This window comes from Malaclemys terrapin, chromosome 6 (genome assembly GCF_027887155.1).
Source record: "Malaclemys terrapin pileata isolate rMalTer1 chromosome 6, rMalTer1.hap1, whole genome shotgun sequence".
In the NCBI taxonomy this organism is placed as follows: domain Eukaryota; kingdom Metazoa; phylum Chordata; order Testudines; family Emydidae; genus Malaclemys; species Malaclemys terrapin.
Window position 1 is genome coordinate 121,664,147 of NC_071510.1, and position 14,027 is coordinate 121,678,173.

At 36.1% G+C, this 14,027-nt stretch overlaps 1 protein-coding gene across 2 annotated transcripts in view; it reads right to left on the reverse strand.

Moving 5' to 3' along the window:
• ARK2N (arkadia (RNF111) N-terminal like PKA signaling regulator 2N) overlaps positions 1–14,027 on the reverse strand; it is a 72,126-nt gene that overhangs the window by 32,558 nt on the left and 25,541 nt on the right. Inside the window, exon 3 of one of the 2 annotated variants that reach the window (XM_054031765.1) lies at positions 11,436–12,658. The exons of the other annotated variant lie outside the window; for it this stretch is intronic. Coding sequence (XP_053887740.1) covers positions 12,198–12,658 — 461 coding nt within the window. The 3' untranslated portion in view covers positions 11,436–12,197. Of the gene's footprint in view, positions 1–11,435; positions 12,659–14,027 lie in introns of those variants that run through there. 2 annotated transcript variants of the gene reach the window in all.

Genomic DNA, 14,027 nt, shown 5'->3' on the forward strand with positions numbered 1-14,027 from the left:
TGAAAAGTGTTTGGCACTGAAGAAAAAAAGATCATGTATGCTTAAAACTTGGGTCACTGCACGACTTATTCCACCAGAGCATGTTTTGTTTTTAACTTATTCCTTCAGAAAATCATCCAACACAACAATTTTAAAGAATTCTTATTCTGCAGTTAGCAACCCACTTCACTAAAGCACAATATTATGAAGGAATCTTGCTTAAACTGTGCTGAAGATCAGTTCTGCAACCTGACATGAAAAAAATCACAAACCATTTCAAGTCAGAATGGCCCCCAACATCAGTTTCATAAAACAAAGTTATTACATTACAAATTCAAAACAGACCCAACATAAAAATAAATGGATAGTTAAATGCCAATGTATAAAAGAGCAAATATGTCACAACATGAAATACTGATGATTATTACTGGGAAAAAAATCCTGATGACTAGTAGAAAGACAACTGTTTTCTTTTAAAAAGGCAAATCCAAAGTACAAGATTACCAACTTTATGATTAAATTGGTTGTTTTTGAAGTTTTTTTTGCACATTTTAGACTAAATTACATGCAGAATTTACAATATAATTGAATGATGCAAAGGCATATTTTCACAGTTTTATCATCAGAGTTCAGTGTGATATGGTATCAATATATTGTGTGATCTATAAAAATAAATACTTGAGTGCAGAAGATACGAGGGTCAAGTACAATATTGACTATTTGACCATGTTTTCAGTAAGAATGTTATCTAAAATTTAAGGAGCTGTGTATAAATCCTTCAATGTTTGGTTTCTCTTTTGGTTATTACTAATCTTTCTAAGAGCAGAAGCCCAATTTAAATTAAGTAGGCATGTCTACACGAGTCAAATTATAGTTGGAAAATGGCATCAAAAGTCTCAAGTCAAAATTGTACCACTCCTACATGTATAATCATGCAAAAATGTATAATAAATGTATATACATGCAGAGTGATATTCTCTTCACCTACCCATAGAAATAACGTGTGTGAAAGTCTTCATCAGTAGGAAATACAAGCATAAACTTGTTATCTGTAGCTCCACTCTTGTATCTTCCACACTTCCAAACAGCACACCTTATAACTTAGCTTAAATTTAGTATACATCAAACAGACAAATATCTTCAATATAATTTACATTACTGTACAGTAATTTTGTCAATTTGACAGCTACAATTAAAGGATCTTTAAAATCCACATAATCACAAGCGGACTATTTACAAATCATCCACAAAAAGAGAGAGATTTTTGCTTTTCTCAGTCTTGCCTTTCAAAATCAGATTTGGAAACAAAAGCTGCCGTGAATATCAGGGCTATCTAAACCTATCATCAGTGAATGACTGATTACGCCAACTTAATGACTGCAAGACTGGAGCAAAACCCTGAGACTGTCAGCATGCGTGAAGCTAGAATATACACCTTATTGAAAAACTGTGATGCCCTTTTAAAAAACAAAACAAAAACAACCAACCCAAGACTTTCTCCTTAAAAAGAACTCTAGGACTAGAGCACTTAGAAGATTTGTACAGCGATATGTAGCATTTCCCCCCTCGGTAGCAGTTTTAAATCCAGTTCATATTGGCACAGACTGAAAGTTGCTGCAATCGAATAGCTGTCAGTGGCCTATGTTAAAAGAGCTGATGTTTTCAGTCTGATTTCCTAGGAGACAGACATACACATGACCAAAGCCACCATTACAAATGGAATCCTTGATGGCAACCTTGACGAACTCCATGCCCTCATCCATGACAAGGAACAGGGCAACATGGGGAAACTAACAGCGCTACTGTCAGTGCTGTACTTCTTTCAAACGGATAAAAAGAATTCTCTAGGTTAGGGCGGTCAATTTGGCATTTGCCATCACAATCTGGATAAAGAAAAAGTTATGGGCTAGAGCCTGCGGTGCAGCTGATAAGCACAAAGGGTGACATTAGTGCACCCTCTGCAAAGGGACAAAAGATCTATGCACTATTTAAATCTCCCTTACACATTATATTGAGGGCTGAGGCCCAGAACCTCAAAGGTATTTAAGCTCCTAACTCCCATTGATTTCAATGACCAAAGAACAGCTCTGTGAAACTTGAAAGCTTCTCTCTTCCACCAACAGAAGTTGGTCCAATAAAAGATATTACCTCACCGACTTTCTCTCTCCAATACCCTGGGACCAACATAGATGCACCACTACTGCAAATACCCATTTCAATTGAAGTCGGAGCACAAGTACTTTGAGAATCTGGGTCTTACTGCATTGGCCTTGTGTTGGTTCTCTGCACAAGGGCAAAGTTCACCCAGACTGGAGATCGAGGGTGCTTATGAAGCTCTTGCACTAGGTTAGGGCAGCCTGGCGGATATGACTCAGCTGCAGCCAAAACTGCACCCAAAAACTGGCACAGTATGAGGTGTCCTGGCCACAGCCCCTTTCCTTCAAGCTGGCTCTCTTTCCCAGCAGAAGTGGGAGTTGCGTAAGGGCTCCCATGCTAGCTCCACACCACTGGTGGATTCCCCCCACCTCCTCCTTACAAGCCAGTTACACCAGCTTTAAGGCCAGTTTACACTAGTGGTGCAATGCAAAACTACAATATAGCACCAGAAAAATCAGGACATCAGAACATAAGAACGGCCCTACTGGGTCAGACCAAAGGTCCATCCAGCCCAGTATCCTGTCTACCGATAGTGGCCAATGCCAGGTGTCCCAGAAGGAGTGAACCTAACAGGTAATGATCAAGTGATCTCTCTCCTGCCATCCATCTCCACCTTCTGACAGAGGCTAGGGACACAATTCCTTACCCATCCTGGCTAATAGCCATTAATGGACTTAACCTCCATGAATTTATCTAGTTCTCTTTGAAACCCTGTTATAGTCCTAGCCTTCACAACCTCTTCAGGCAAGGAGTTCCACAGGTTGACTATGTGCTGTGTGAAGAAGAACTTCCTTTTATTTGTTTTAAACCTGCTGCCTATTAATTTTATTTGGTGGGCCCTAGTTCTTATATTGTGGGAACAAGTAAATAACTTTTCCTTATTCACTTTCTCCACACCACTCATGATTTTATATACCTCTATCATATCCCCCCTTCGTCTCCTCTTTTCCAAGCTGAAAAGTCCTAGCCTCATTAATCTCTCATATGGGACCCGTTCCAAACCCCTAATCATTTTAGTTGCCCTTTTCTGAACTTTTTCTAATGCCAATATATCTTTTTTGATATGAGACCACCACATCTGTAAGCCATATTCAAGATGTGGGTGTACCATGGATTTATATAAGGGCAATAAGATGTCCTGGCCACACCCCCTTCCTATTGACTCTAGGTAGGGAATAACAATTAACTTTACTGAAGAAAAATTCTGTTTTTATTACAAATATCCTTATGAAAAGGATGAAAGAAACAAATTCAACACTTTTTCCAGTTTTCTCACAAGAATTAGGCTACTCTTTCAAAGGAGTGGATTGAGTAAAGGGAATTCAAAAAGGCACAGAGTTATTAAAGCAGACTCTGGCACAATCAGAAATGATATTCCACATGAGAGAAACAGGAAGATTTTTAGTCAGCTGACAAAAGCTAAACAATTTTTTTCTCTTTAAAAATCAGACTTATTGAGACTCAATTTAGGAGAAATGCTTAAAAAGCTAAGTTGGTGGAAAGCTTAAATCCATGATTAATGCAATAAACACACGGGAAAAGACAAGTCTGAAAGTTAACATACATCAGCAGCAAAATACAGCTGTTGACATTTAATATTAATGCTGCAAAAAACAGAGACCTTTTTTTCCTTTCAAAGGCAGAGGCCATCCCTGGCATAAAAACATCAAGGGTCTGAGTCTGTTCTCACCTACACTGATGTAAATCGAATTGTCTACACCAGCGTCAATGGAATTTCAACCAGTGTAAAATCAGGCTCAGGCCTCAATTGTCAAATTTTTATATTTTTAAGTTTGCAATATAGTTAGTTCACTATCTCACTCATGTTTACTAATCACTTATAGTGCTGCTCTCCCTGCTGGATCCCAAAATACTTTGGGCCAAATTCAGCCACCCTTGCTCTCTATGTCCCGCTGAAATGGTACTGAGCCTGAGCAAGGGTGGCAGAATTAAAATTTCAGTGGTGGGTGATGATTATTGTATATAAAATTCAGCCTCTTTGTGATGAAACCCGAAAGCTGTTTATCGACACATATAATACTGTAGGAATTTAGGACAGGAAGCAAACACTAACTAACTAATGCTGTAGGGAGAATTTAGCCACTACGTTTTTATATATAAAACAGGTAAAACAATCTCTCAAAGTGCTTTTCATCAGAAGATCCCAAATCACTTTACAAAGGATGTAAGCATCATTATCTCCATCTTATAGACTAGAGAACTGAGGCACACAGCCGTGACTTGCCCAAGGTCAACCAGCAGCCAAGCTGGGAATAGGGTTTCCTGAGTCCTAGTCGATCGCTCCAATCAGGATGCTGGAATAGTTCTAAACAGTAAATTACTAATGGTTAAAAAAATTAGCTTCAGAGATTTTCTTGAAACAAAAATTTAAAAAAGTGACAAAGAAGTAAGAGAGGCACTCTGTTAATGGCAAACCAATAAAGATAAGACTTTTTATTCTAGCAATACTTTTGGATCTTATTTATGGGTATTCATAATGTTTGTAGTATTTGAACTGCATTACCCCACAACAGAGGTTTAATTTTTTTGTATCTATCATGTGAGGAGAATATTAAAAAATTTAAAAGAAAAAACCCGCAAGAATAAAAAGGTCAGATTCTGCTCTCATTTATATCTGGAATAAATCCAAGGTAACTTCGTTTACATCCATGGAGTTACACCAAAATTTTTAAAAAGTGGCATTTCATAGATTTATAGTTTTTAAGACCAAAAGGTCATTAGAATCATCTAGTCTGACCTCCTGCATAACATAACATATAACATAGGTTATGCTTAAGAATATTGCCCCACATGACCTGCAAAATTAATTTTAGGCAATATATACTAATGCCTCTTGACTCCATAGAAGGATTTTTTTTTTTTTTATGTAAAGAGTTTGGACTGGATAGATACTTTTTTTGTTTTAAAAAACACAATACAAGTTTGATATTACTCAAGACGTGAGTCAGAACAACAGTTTCATAACACATGCATGGTTCAAGTGGCATTGAACCAGACTAGCTGAACAATAAAATTATTCCCAAACGAGAGAAAAAAAAATCTTGCCCATTGTCTATAATTTAGTAACAAGAAACATTTTATTACTATTTATATTTATTCATTCTAGGTTACAGTAGTTACATTTCAAAATGTACAGGGTTAGGCAAAAGATACACACTGTGAATACAATAAAAACAATAGTGAAACTACATTCTCCCTAAAATCATAAAGCGAACAAAAATTACTATTGAAATTAGTGTTTTTCATATTTTTCCTTCATTTAATAAGGATACTTAATTTAATTTACACCATGGCAACAAAATCAGAAGAACAGTAGATAAGTATCTGTTATGAGATTGGATTCAAGCTCATTTTAAGATACTATGCCCAGATGTTCAAGCTTTGTAGATCAACATTCATACTTTCAGGCTATTTGATGGCTAGATGGAAAATATCTTTTTTTTTTGGGGGGGGGGGGAAGAGTGGGAAATAATACACAAGCGATAAAGTCACTTAGTTGTGCTCTGAATAAAGGCACATGGAACATGGCTATGTCCTGAAGATTCAGGAAATGGTGCATATTGTTTTACAGTGCAGGTTTATCTTCTGATGGTATGTTCCGTTTCTATTGTTATTGCATTGTGAGCTAAACATTACAAAAACTGAATGTCCAAGCACTCTAGCTGGCCAGTCTGTAAACTTCCATCTGACCTTTTGAGTCCCTTTCAGCCAACAAAACTATTTTCCATGTGCCCTCATTTTCCCAAGCTAATACTACATGGGATTAATAGAATTTGTAAAAAAACACACAGAAGTGGGTTTTTGTGACTTCACTTTTTGCTAGGTACTGTCCACCTTTATCAATCAGCCTGAATATTTAGCTTATACAGTACATATCATACAGCACTCTCATTCTAATGATTTCTTGTAACTGTAGTGTCGTCATGTTGCAGACCTTTTGTTATGCTGAATCTAATCAAACATCCACTTAGGAGCCTGACCTGCAGACCTTATTCATGCAAATGCCCCATTAAGGTCAATGGGAGTTTTCCTTGAGTAAGAACTGCAGGATTAGCTCATCGTAATTAAAAATAAGATTTGAATACTGGTTCCATGGAAATGCACTTTTTTCCACTGACTTCCATGAAACCAGGATTTCACTCTGTGTTAAAATGGCCAGAAGAGACATACAGTATGTGATACAGAAAAAGACAATATATAACTTTAACAACAAAATCATTTAAATAAATTTAAGGTCGTAACAACTGCCACAAATAATCCCAGAAAATTTTAGGTTCAGATTGATAATCCATCCTTAGCTTTAGCAGCTCTGAAAAATAACCAAAATATTCCTTAGACATTAAATAATATTAGACAAAAAATAGTATTTCTGACAATCATTTTTTACCTAACGTTGTTACAAGTCACACTGAGGATCAGTATAAGTGAAAGGTATTGGGCAAAATACTTTTTCCTCTATTTTCTCAGGGGTTGTCTACACTTGAAATGCTACAGCATTGCGCTTCAGTGTAGACAATACCTACACTGACGGGAGGGGTTCTACTGTCACTGTAAGTAATCCACCTCCACAAGAGGTGGTAGCTAGGCTGATGGAAGAATTCTTCCATCAACCTAGTGCAGTCCACAAAGAGATTTAGGTCGGCTTAACTCTCGGGGATATGGATTTTTCACATCCCTGAGCTTTGCTTCTAGATCAACCTAATTTTCTAGTAAAAAGTGACAGAGTCCTGTGGTACTATCTTATAGACTAACAAATGTATTGGAGCATAAGCTTTCGTGGGTGAATACCGACTTCGTCAGCATCTGAATACCCACAAAAGCTTATGCTCCAATACATTTGTTAGTCTATAAGGTGCCACAGGACTCTCTGTTGCTTTTTACAGATCCAGACTAACACTGCTACCCCTCTACTAATTTTCTAGCATAGACCAGACTTCGATTTCTTTACTTTGTGAATCTGACAGCACTTTTTGTGTAGTCAGTTTCATGCTTTCACCTGTGGAGTCCCAATAGCCAGTCAGTTTCAGGTATTGTACCTGGCCAGAGTCCTTCTGTGAGTTTTGTGGTTTTACTATCACATTTTCCTATTTTAACAAAAATATTCTCACATGTTGCTTTGTGACTACACAAACTATCTGTCTCTTTTAAAATGACTAGTTTTCAAGTTGATGTCGTCTCTCTAATAAAATATCTATTAATTAAAATACTCGAAGAACTCTTCCAACGGCATTCAGCTCATGTAAATGTATGTTTAAGAAAGTTTATGAACAAAGAGGCAGATTCAGGCCTTGGATGTATGTACGGACTTCTCCTACTAACTTCAATTAGAGCAATGCAAAAGTATCAGAATTCAATGCATCACATGAAATCATAAGAGCTCTCTCAGTAGTATCATTGGGCACGTCAATCATTTTTTAAATGTCCCTATCACCAGTGTATCAAGATGCCTCCTTTGGAGCGCTTGCTGTGTATAAGCAGAACAAAGAGGGTAGACCCTTCCCCTGTTGAGAGACCTATTCATTTAACTGGGATAAGAGTCTGTTCACACCGACCAGATCTGCAGGACTGGGGCCAAAGGATGCATGTTAAAAATGTGTAGCATTTTAATTGGTTTTGTGTTTAAATTTAGTTTTTGTGCATTTACAGTAACCATGGCCACATGTCAGATTTTAGTGTCTTCGCCAAATTAACCCTTTGTCAAATGTGACTTCTGAAATCAAATGATACTTTGGAGAGATAAGAATAGAATCTAATAGCATAAAGTTATCAGTGTATTAAAATTAACTTTTTAACCAGATGTTTAAAAAATTGCCCTCAAGTGAAGTCGATGTATGACAAATTTCAGCCCAGAGTAAAATGTTTAGAGTTAAATTATGGAGACTGAACAACATTAGGCTACCTTGCTTTAAAAATACTTTTCCTTCAGTCCCAGAGACAACTATTATGTTTTATAACTCTGGACTTCAGGGTAATTTGTTATGTTACAGTTTACTACACTTTGTTTTGCTATGTACTATTTTAAAAAAATCTAAAATATTTTAAAGTTATAAACCTTTTAAAATAGGACTCTAACGTGAACAATATATAATTTATAAAACATTAAACCAGTGTCAAACTATCATTTGTATTCTACGTAAAACAGAAACTCTTTATTTAAATAAAAGACTCGTGTAACAAACTAGTAAAAGACAGGAAATGCATAATTACAGCCAACACATCCTTCTTAACTTATCCCACTTGTGGGGGGGAGAGAAGTGGCTCCAAGCCTCCATAAGGACCTATAGGAAAACTTGAGCTTGCAATCAACTGAACTCCAAATCCTCTGAGATTTCAAAGGAGTTCTACACATAGACCAAATTCCAGTATCTGAATTTTGAATTTCCCCGATTCATCAGCTTGACACATATCCTCAGTGGCAATTAAATTAAGAGAGCGTACAAAGATTTAAGTTTCATTTGCACTTTGTTACAAAAATCATAAATGAAGTAAATGTATTTCAAGTGCACAGAAGCACCAATTCCTAGTTCCTGAATTTCCAGTTATACGTGTACTTTCATTATTCACATGCATAAATGTCTGCAGTATTTTAGGTGTCTTTTTCCATTCAAGATTTTGCATAAACGAGCATATAAAATGTAATGGCCTCATCTGGTTTTGAATAGGCACTGACTTCAGTGGAGCTATGCCAATTTATACCAGCTGACAATCTGTCCTAGCATATTTATTCTTTCACAGGAGTCTGTAAAACTGCAAGTAATATTTTCTTAAGAAACTAGAATGTTTCTTTACTCCATTCTGAAGCAAAAACCACAGGGCAATCAAAGGCAATCTAGACTCCAATATGCTGTTCCCCCAACATATGTAGAATTCCTATTGGACTCTCCCACAAGTGTATTCATTAAACACAACAGTTTAATTAAATTTCACTTTTAAAGGCAAGCCTCATACTCTTAAAATAAAGAAGGCCAGACTATTTTATTAGCAGGATGTCAAGGTGGGGGCCAGGCCTTCTATACTAAAATTTCAGCTCAGAGCAAATTTTAATTCCCTGAAAATATTAATTTCAAGTCAAAAATCTTTGAAAATAGGAGCTTATAGCAGAAACCGTGACAACCTTAACTGCAGCTGTATGAATATACCACCATAAAATAAAAATACTTCCAGTTTTTCAGAAATACTTTCAAACTGTATAATGAAACCGAAGTCCAGAACTCCATTCAGTTAAAAAGAGGTCAAGTGCTGGCATAAACAATTCAAATACAGACTCAACACGAATGTCAACATAAAAAGGTCAGTTTTCCTGCAGCACATCACATCTTTTTAATTCATAATCTAAAGCAACAAGATAGATACTTTTGTTCAACTGTACAACCAAAATGATTGCATATTTTCCAGGAGCATAAAAACAGACCATTCTTGGTCTCAAATATCATATTTATACCAAAACTATGCAAGTGGAGATTCCCCCCCGGCCCCTTCCAGGAGGAATATAATTCTTGAAACCAGAACACAAGCTAATGGGCCGGACAGATCCTCAGCTTGTATAAAATGGCATTGGATTTGACTTCAAGGAAGCGATACTGATTTATGCCAGTTGTGATCTGACTCAATACGTTTTGGAGGCAGATAGAGCAACTGACCAAACTAAAACCATTTACACATTCCAGATATTTTGAATATTGTGTAGTTCATATGTGGAAATACTGTTAAATTCTACATCTCTAATCTGAAACGTTTTCCTAACAATCAACTGGCTGCCTTTGAACTAACCTACCCTAAAAAGGACACCATCTTAAAAAGCATCATCCCATATGCATCAAAATATATATGTTCCACCACTATTTTCTGATTTGTTAATATTCACAGTCATTTACAAAGTAAAAATAATCAAATAATGTGTTGGTGGTGAAAAGGTTTTTTGAAGCAGAAAGCATATTTTTGTTGTTGCAGGTAGTAACCAAAGCTAGGAGTGCTGTTTATTAACACTTAAATTTCAAAGGTCAGTTTCAATAAAAAAAATCCCATCCAGCTTCAATGCGAAGATTTTTTTTCAAGGTTCCTATGACCTACACAAGGCACAGAAGTTAGAGAGAAATTTAATTGACTACAACCATTGCAAAGTTATTATCCAGTTACAAGAGATTTCTAATCAGTATATAAAAGTCTGTATAACAGATGAACAAATTCTGCTCAACTCTTAAGGCGATTTGTTTTCAAATGCCTAATTGCTCCATTTTTTAAAAAAAGTTATGTTTCAGAGCATGCTTAACATACTGAATGTGTGTGTATATATATAAAATCTATGAATACTAAAGATTTTTTTTTTAAATCACCAATCAATTTTCCCTGGAAGATCTTAACTTTTAAACAGATGACAAGTTTGTTAAATTGGCTGGGATAGGAAAAATATTAAAAACACCATGGTTACTTTTATTTTTAAAACAAGTTTAAAAAAAGTTATTAATGTAGGGCCTGATCAGAAGGCTACATAAATTGATAGATTCCCACTGACTTCATCGGGCTTTGTATCAGGCCTATAGAATACACAATGGTACTTCTAACTGGAAGAAAAAGCTTTATTGAAATGATCTAAATAAAAATTTATGAAGTCACCATGTTTTAAAAACTGAAATTCTAAGAGCCCCGAAAGATCTGTTCCATTGTTTTTACTTAAAAGACATCTAAGTAGAGACTTTTAATTCCCATTATTATGGTTTTGACTTTATATGCATTAGAAACATCTCACCAATACTAAGGGATAATAAATAGTATAAATGTACACTTTTGGTAACTAAGGGGAAATTATTCTCTTATGAAGGCCCAACTGTAAAGGCAACAGAAAAACATGTATTCTGGCAAAGGTGAGAATAAGTTATTTCTGTAATATATAGCTTAATCCTAATTTAAACATCAAACTTTCAAGCCTGATTACTCATTATCAGAATAACGAATTATCGGTATAACAATTAAAACAAAACCCACACAGTAGACAGCTGTTCTATTATTTAAACAAAACTAATGCTATGGCATTCCCAATCACAGGTAATCATTTCAATGGCAGTCAGAGGGGAGGCTCAGAAAATGCTCTTGCTTTAAGACCCAAAAGCAAACAGTGCATTAAGTCCACCACAGTGTTTACCAATCTGAATGTCAGACATTCAGTTTTAAAGTTCTTGGCCCAAGACTCAAATCTACACCTACAAAGTTTGCTTATCTCAGGACTGTCACTGCTCTTTTTATTTCAGCATGAAAGACATAGTTTGACCATATATATACACACACACACACACACGAAAGCATCAATGTTTTATTTGTGTGCATATATTGCACACACACAAAAGTGTATGTGTATACATAATTATATATATGCAAGCATACATACAAAAACTGGTGCTTCCCCTAAATATGAATGTTGTATGCAACATGGCAATGTCGTTAATAGAAGCTTTTGAGAGGAAAATTAACTACCAAATGGGACATGAATATCAACTATTGAGCACATTCAGTATGTATAGCTAATCTTTAGGGTAGGCTTATTTACGACTTCTGCCAAAAAAGGAGGAAGGAAGGTCAATATTAGACAAGTTTAAGCTGCAGAATTTAAGGTATAAACAGATATTTAAGTATGTATTAATTGTTATTATGTAGTCAGGTTCACTAAGATTCCTTAAGTCTTTAAATTTAAACTTGTATTTCCCTATATAAACTTTTTGGCATGCAAGAGGAACATAGATGAATACACTGATTGCTTCTACTATAACAAACATAGTTCTACCATTCCAAGGGTATGTAACAAGGATTCTAATTTACATCTTGCCAAACGTTGGTGACAGGAGGTTTTTGTTTTGAGTTTTGCATGTGTGTTTGTGTATGTGTGCATCTTCCTTTGTTTGTTTTTTTTAAAAAAACACATACGTTTTCTTTAAATAAAACATTTACGGTATAATGTTAAAAACCCATCACGGAAAAAAAAATACTTGCATGGAGAAAAGCAAATTTTGTTCTTAGCACAGTACAAGGTAATGTCAAGATTTTAAAGACTAAGTTTTTGATTGATTCAAATCATGCTCTGCAATATTCCCATTCTCTGGAAACACAGCTGGAAAATTGTTATTAAAAGTTGCTGGAAACTCTAATGTAGCGTCAACATTTTGATAGCTCACATAAGAATTAAAGGACTGCTGTGGAAGTACTTGGCTATCAGGCATCTGCATGTATGCCCCTGACTGTGTGGTAGGGGGAATTCTTTGGCCAACTAGTTGCATTTTAGGTTCCCTGGGCTCCAGTTGTTGCTTGCTTTCTTCATCTGTGTCAAGACGGGTTAGCTTTTCTATCCACATGCGAAATTTCTCCTCTGTCTGCCTCTGCATCTCGGCAAAGCAGTTCATGGCCTCTTCCAGGACATTGCCTATGCAGTTCCTATCCCACACGGTGCCCCTGTCAAGCAATCCTGGAATTTCCCTGGTCGCTCCTCCAGATCCCCCAGCACGACTGTAGCCAGCTTTAAAGACATTGAGGCCATTTGATAAGACAACGTTAAGTAAGAACATTATAGTGTTTATTAAGGCATGCTAACTCAGGAAACAGTATTAACTTTTCTAACTATGGCCAGATGGATACAATATTGGGAGACCAATCTGCAGCCTCCAAATTAACCAGAAGCATTTACTTCAAAGTAAAAACCCACTGGGCACCACAGAGTTATTACTTCAAGTTCTTGGCTTTAAAAATATTTCATTCTAGATTTTTCTGGTAACTCTGCTGTCACAATGTGCTTGTAGGTTTTGGAAACCAAATTTAGTCTGATTCCCACAGAAACTTTAGATGCTTTCACTGTTGATTAAAAAATCAAAACATCGTACAATATGTAACGATACAGTGCATACCTCCATTAAACTGCAATACAAAAATATCATAGATTTTAATGGATAAACCTCAATAATATACACATTTTACTTAAATAGTTAGCCCACCACCGCCACCACCATCAAGGGATGGGTAAACACACACACAACTGTACACATAACAGAGATAGAGATTGATACTAAAATTGTACTGTTTCAAGTAGCAAAACCCAAATTTTAGCCCTGTCAGCCTTTACTTCTAAAACAACACTGGACACTAAAGGAAGAATAAAATATCACAACCCCCCTGCCCCCCCAATCTTGCATGTAGTAAGTAACACCATGCTGCTATATAGGGAAAGGAGGAGTGAAACAGCTTCTGTTTGTTTCTGATGGCAGGAAAGACTAACCACACCACAGGGGTAACCCATGTAAAGCCCAAGCCTGCTCAAATTGATATCAGTGGCAAAACTCCCTTTGACTCAAATGTGAACAAGACCTGACCCTTATTCTCCACAGTATCAGAAAAATGGCATTTTGTTTCTAGGAGTCCCTCTTTCCTGGGTCCAGTGAGAAGGAAACTGCTTGCTCTCCCTTCTCAGTGAGGTGCTAAAATGACTGTCATTGGAAGGGTCAGAAACAATCTAAGCAGAGAAGCCCATCTTAGATTATTTTAGCTTCTAAACAAAAAAGAAAGGCAGCGGTAACCTATGCTTTGGTGCGCAAACTCCTCAAAATGCCGCCTCAAACAAAAAGACAGTAACATGAGGATCTGAACCTGTATGAGGAAGAGTCAACAGCGTATACCTGGAACAGTTATGTTGTTCTAATACATAAAGGGTTACTTTATTTAGATGTTTTCACAACTAGACAAGGATCACATTAAGCTATTAAAAACAGGTAATTAACCAATAGAGTTTACATTTAAATTATTAGTATTTACTAATAAATTAATAAATACATTTAAGTGGCTTTTTCATGCAGGTAAATTTCTGGAAGAGTCTGTTTGGATGTTTACAATTTTCT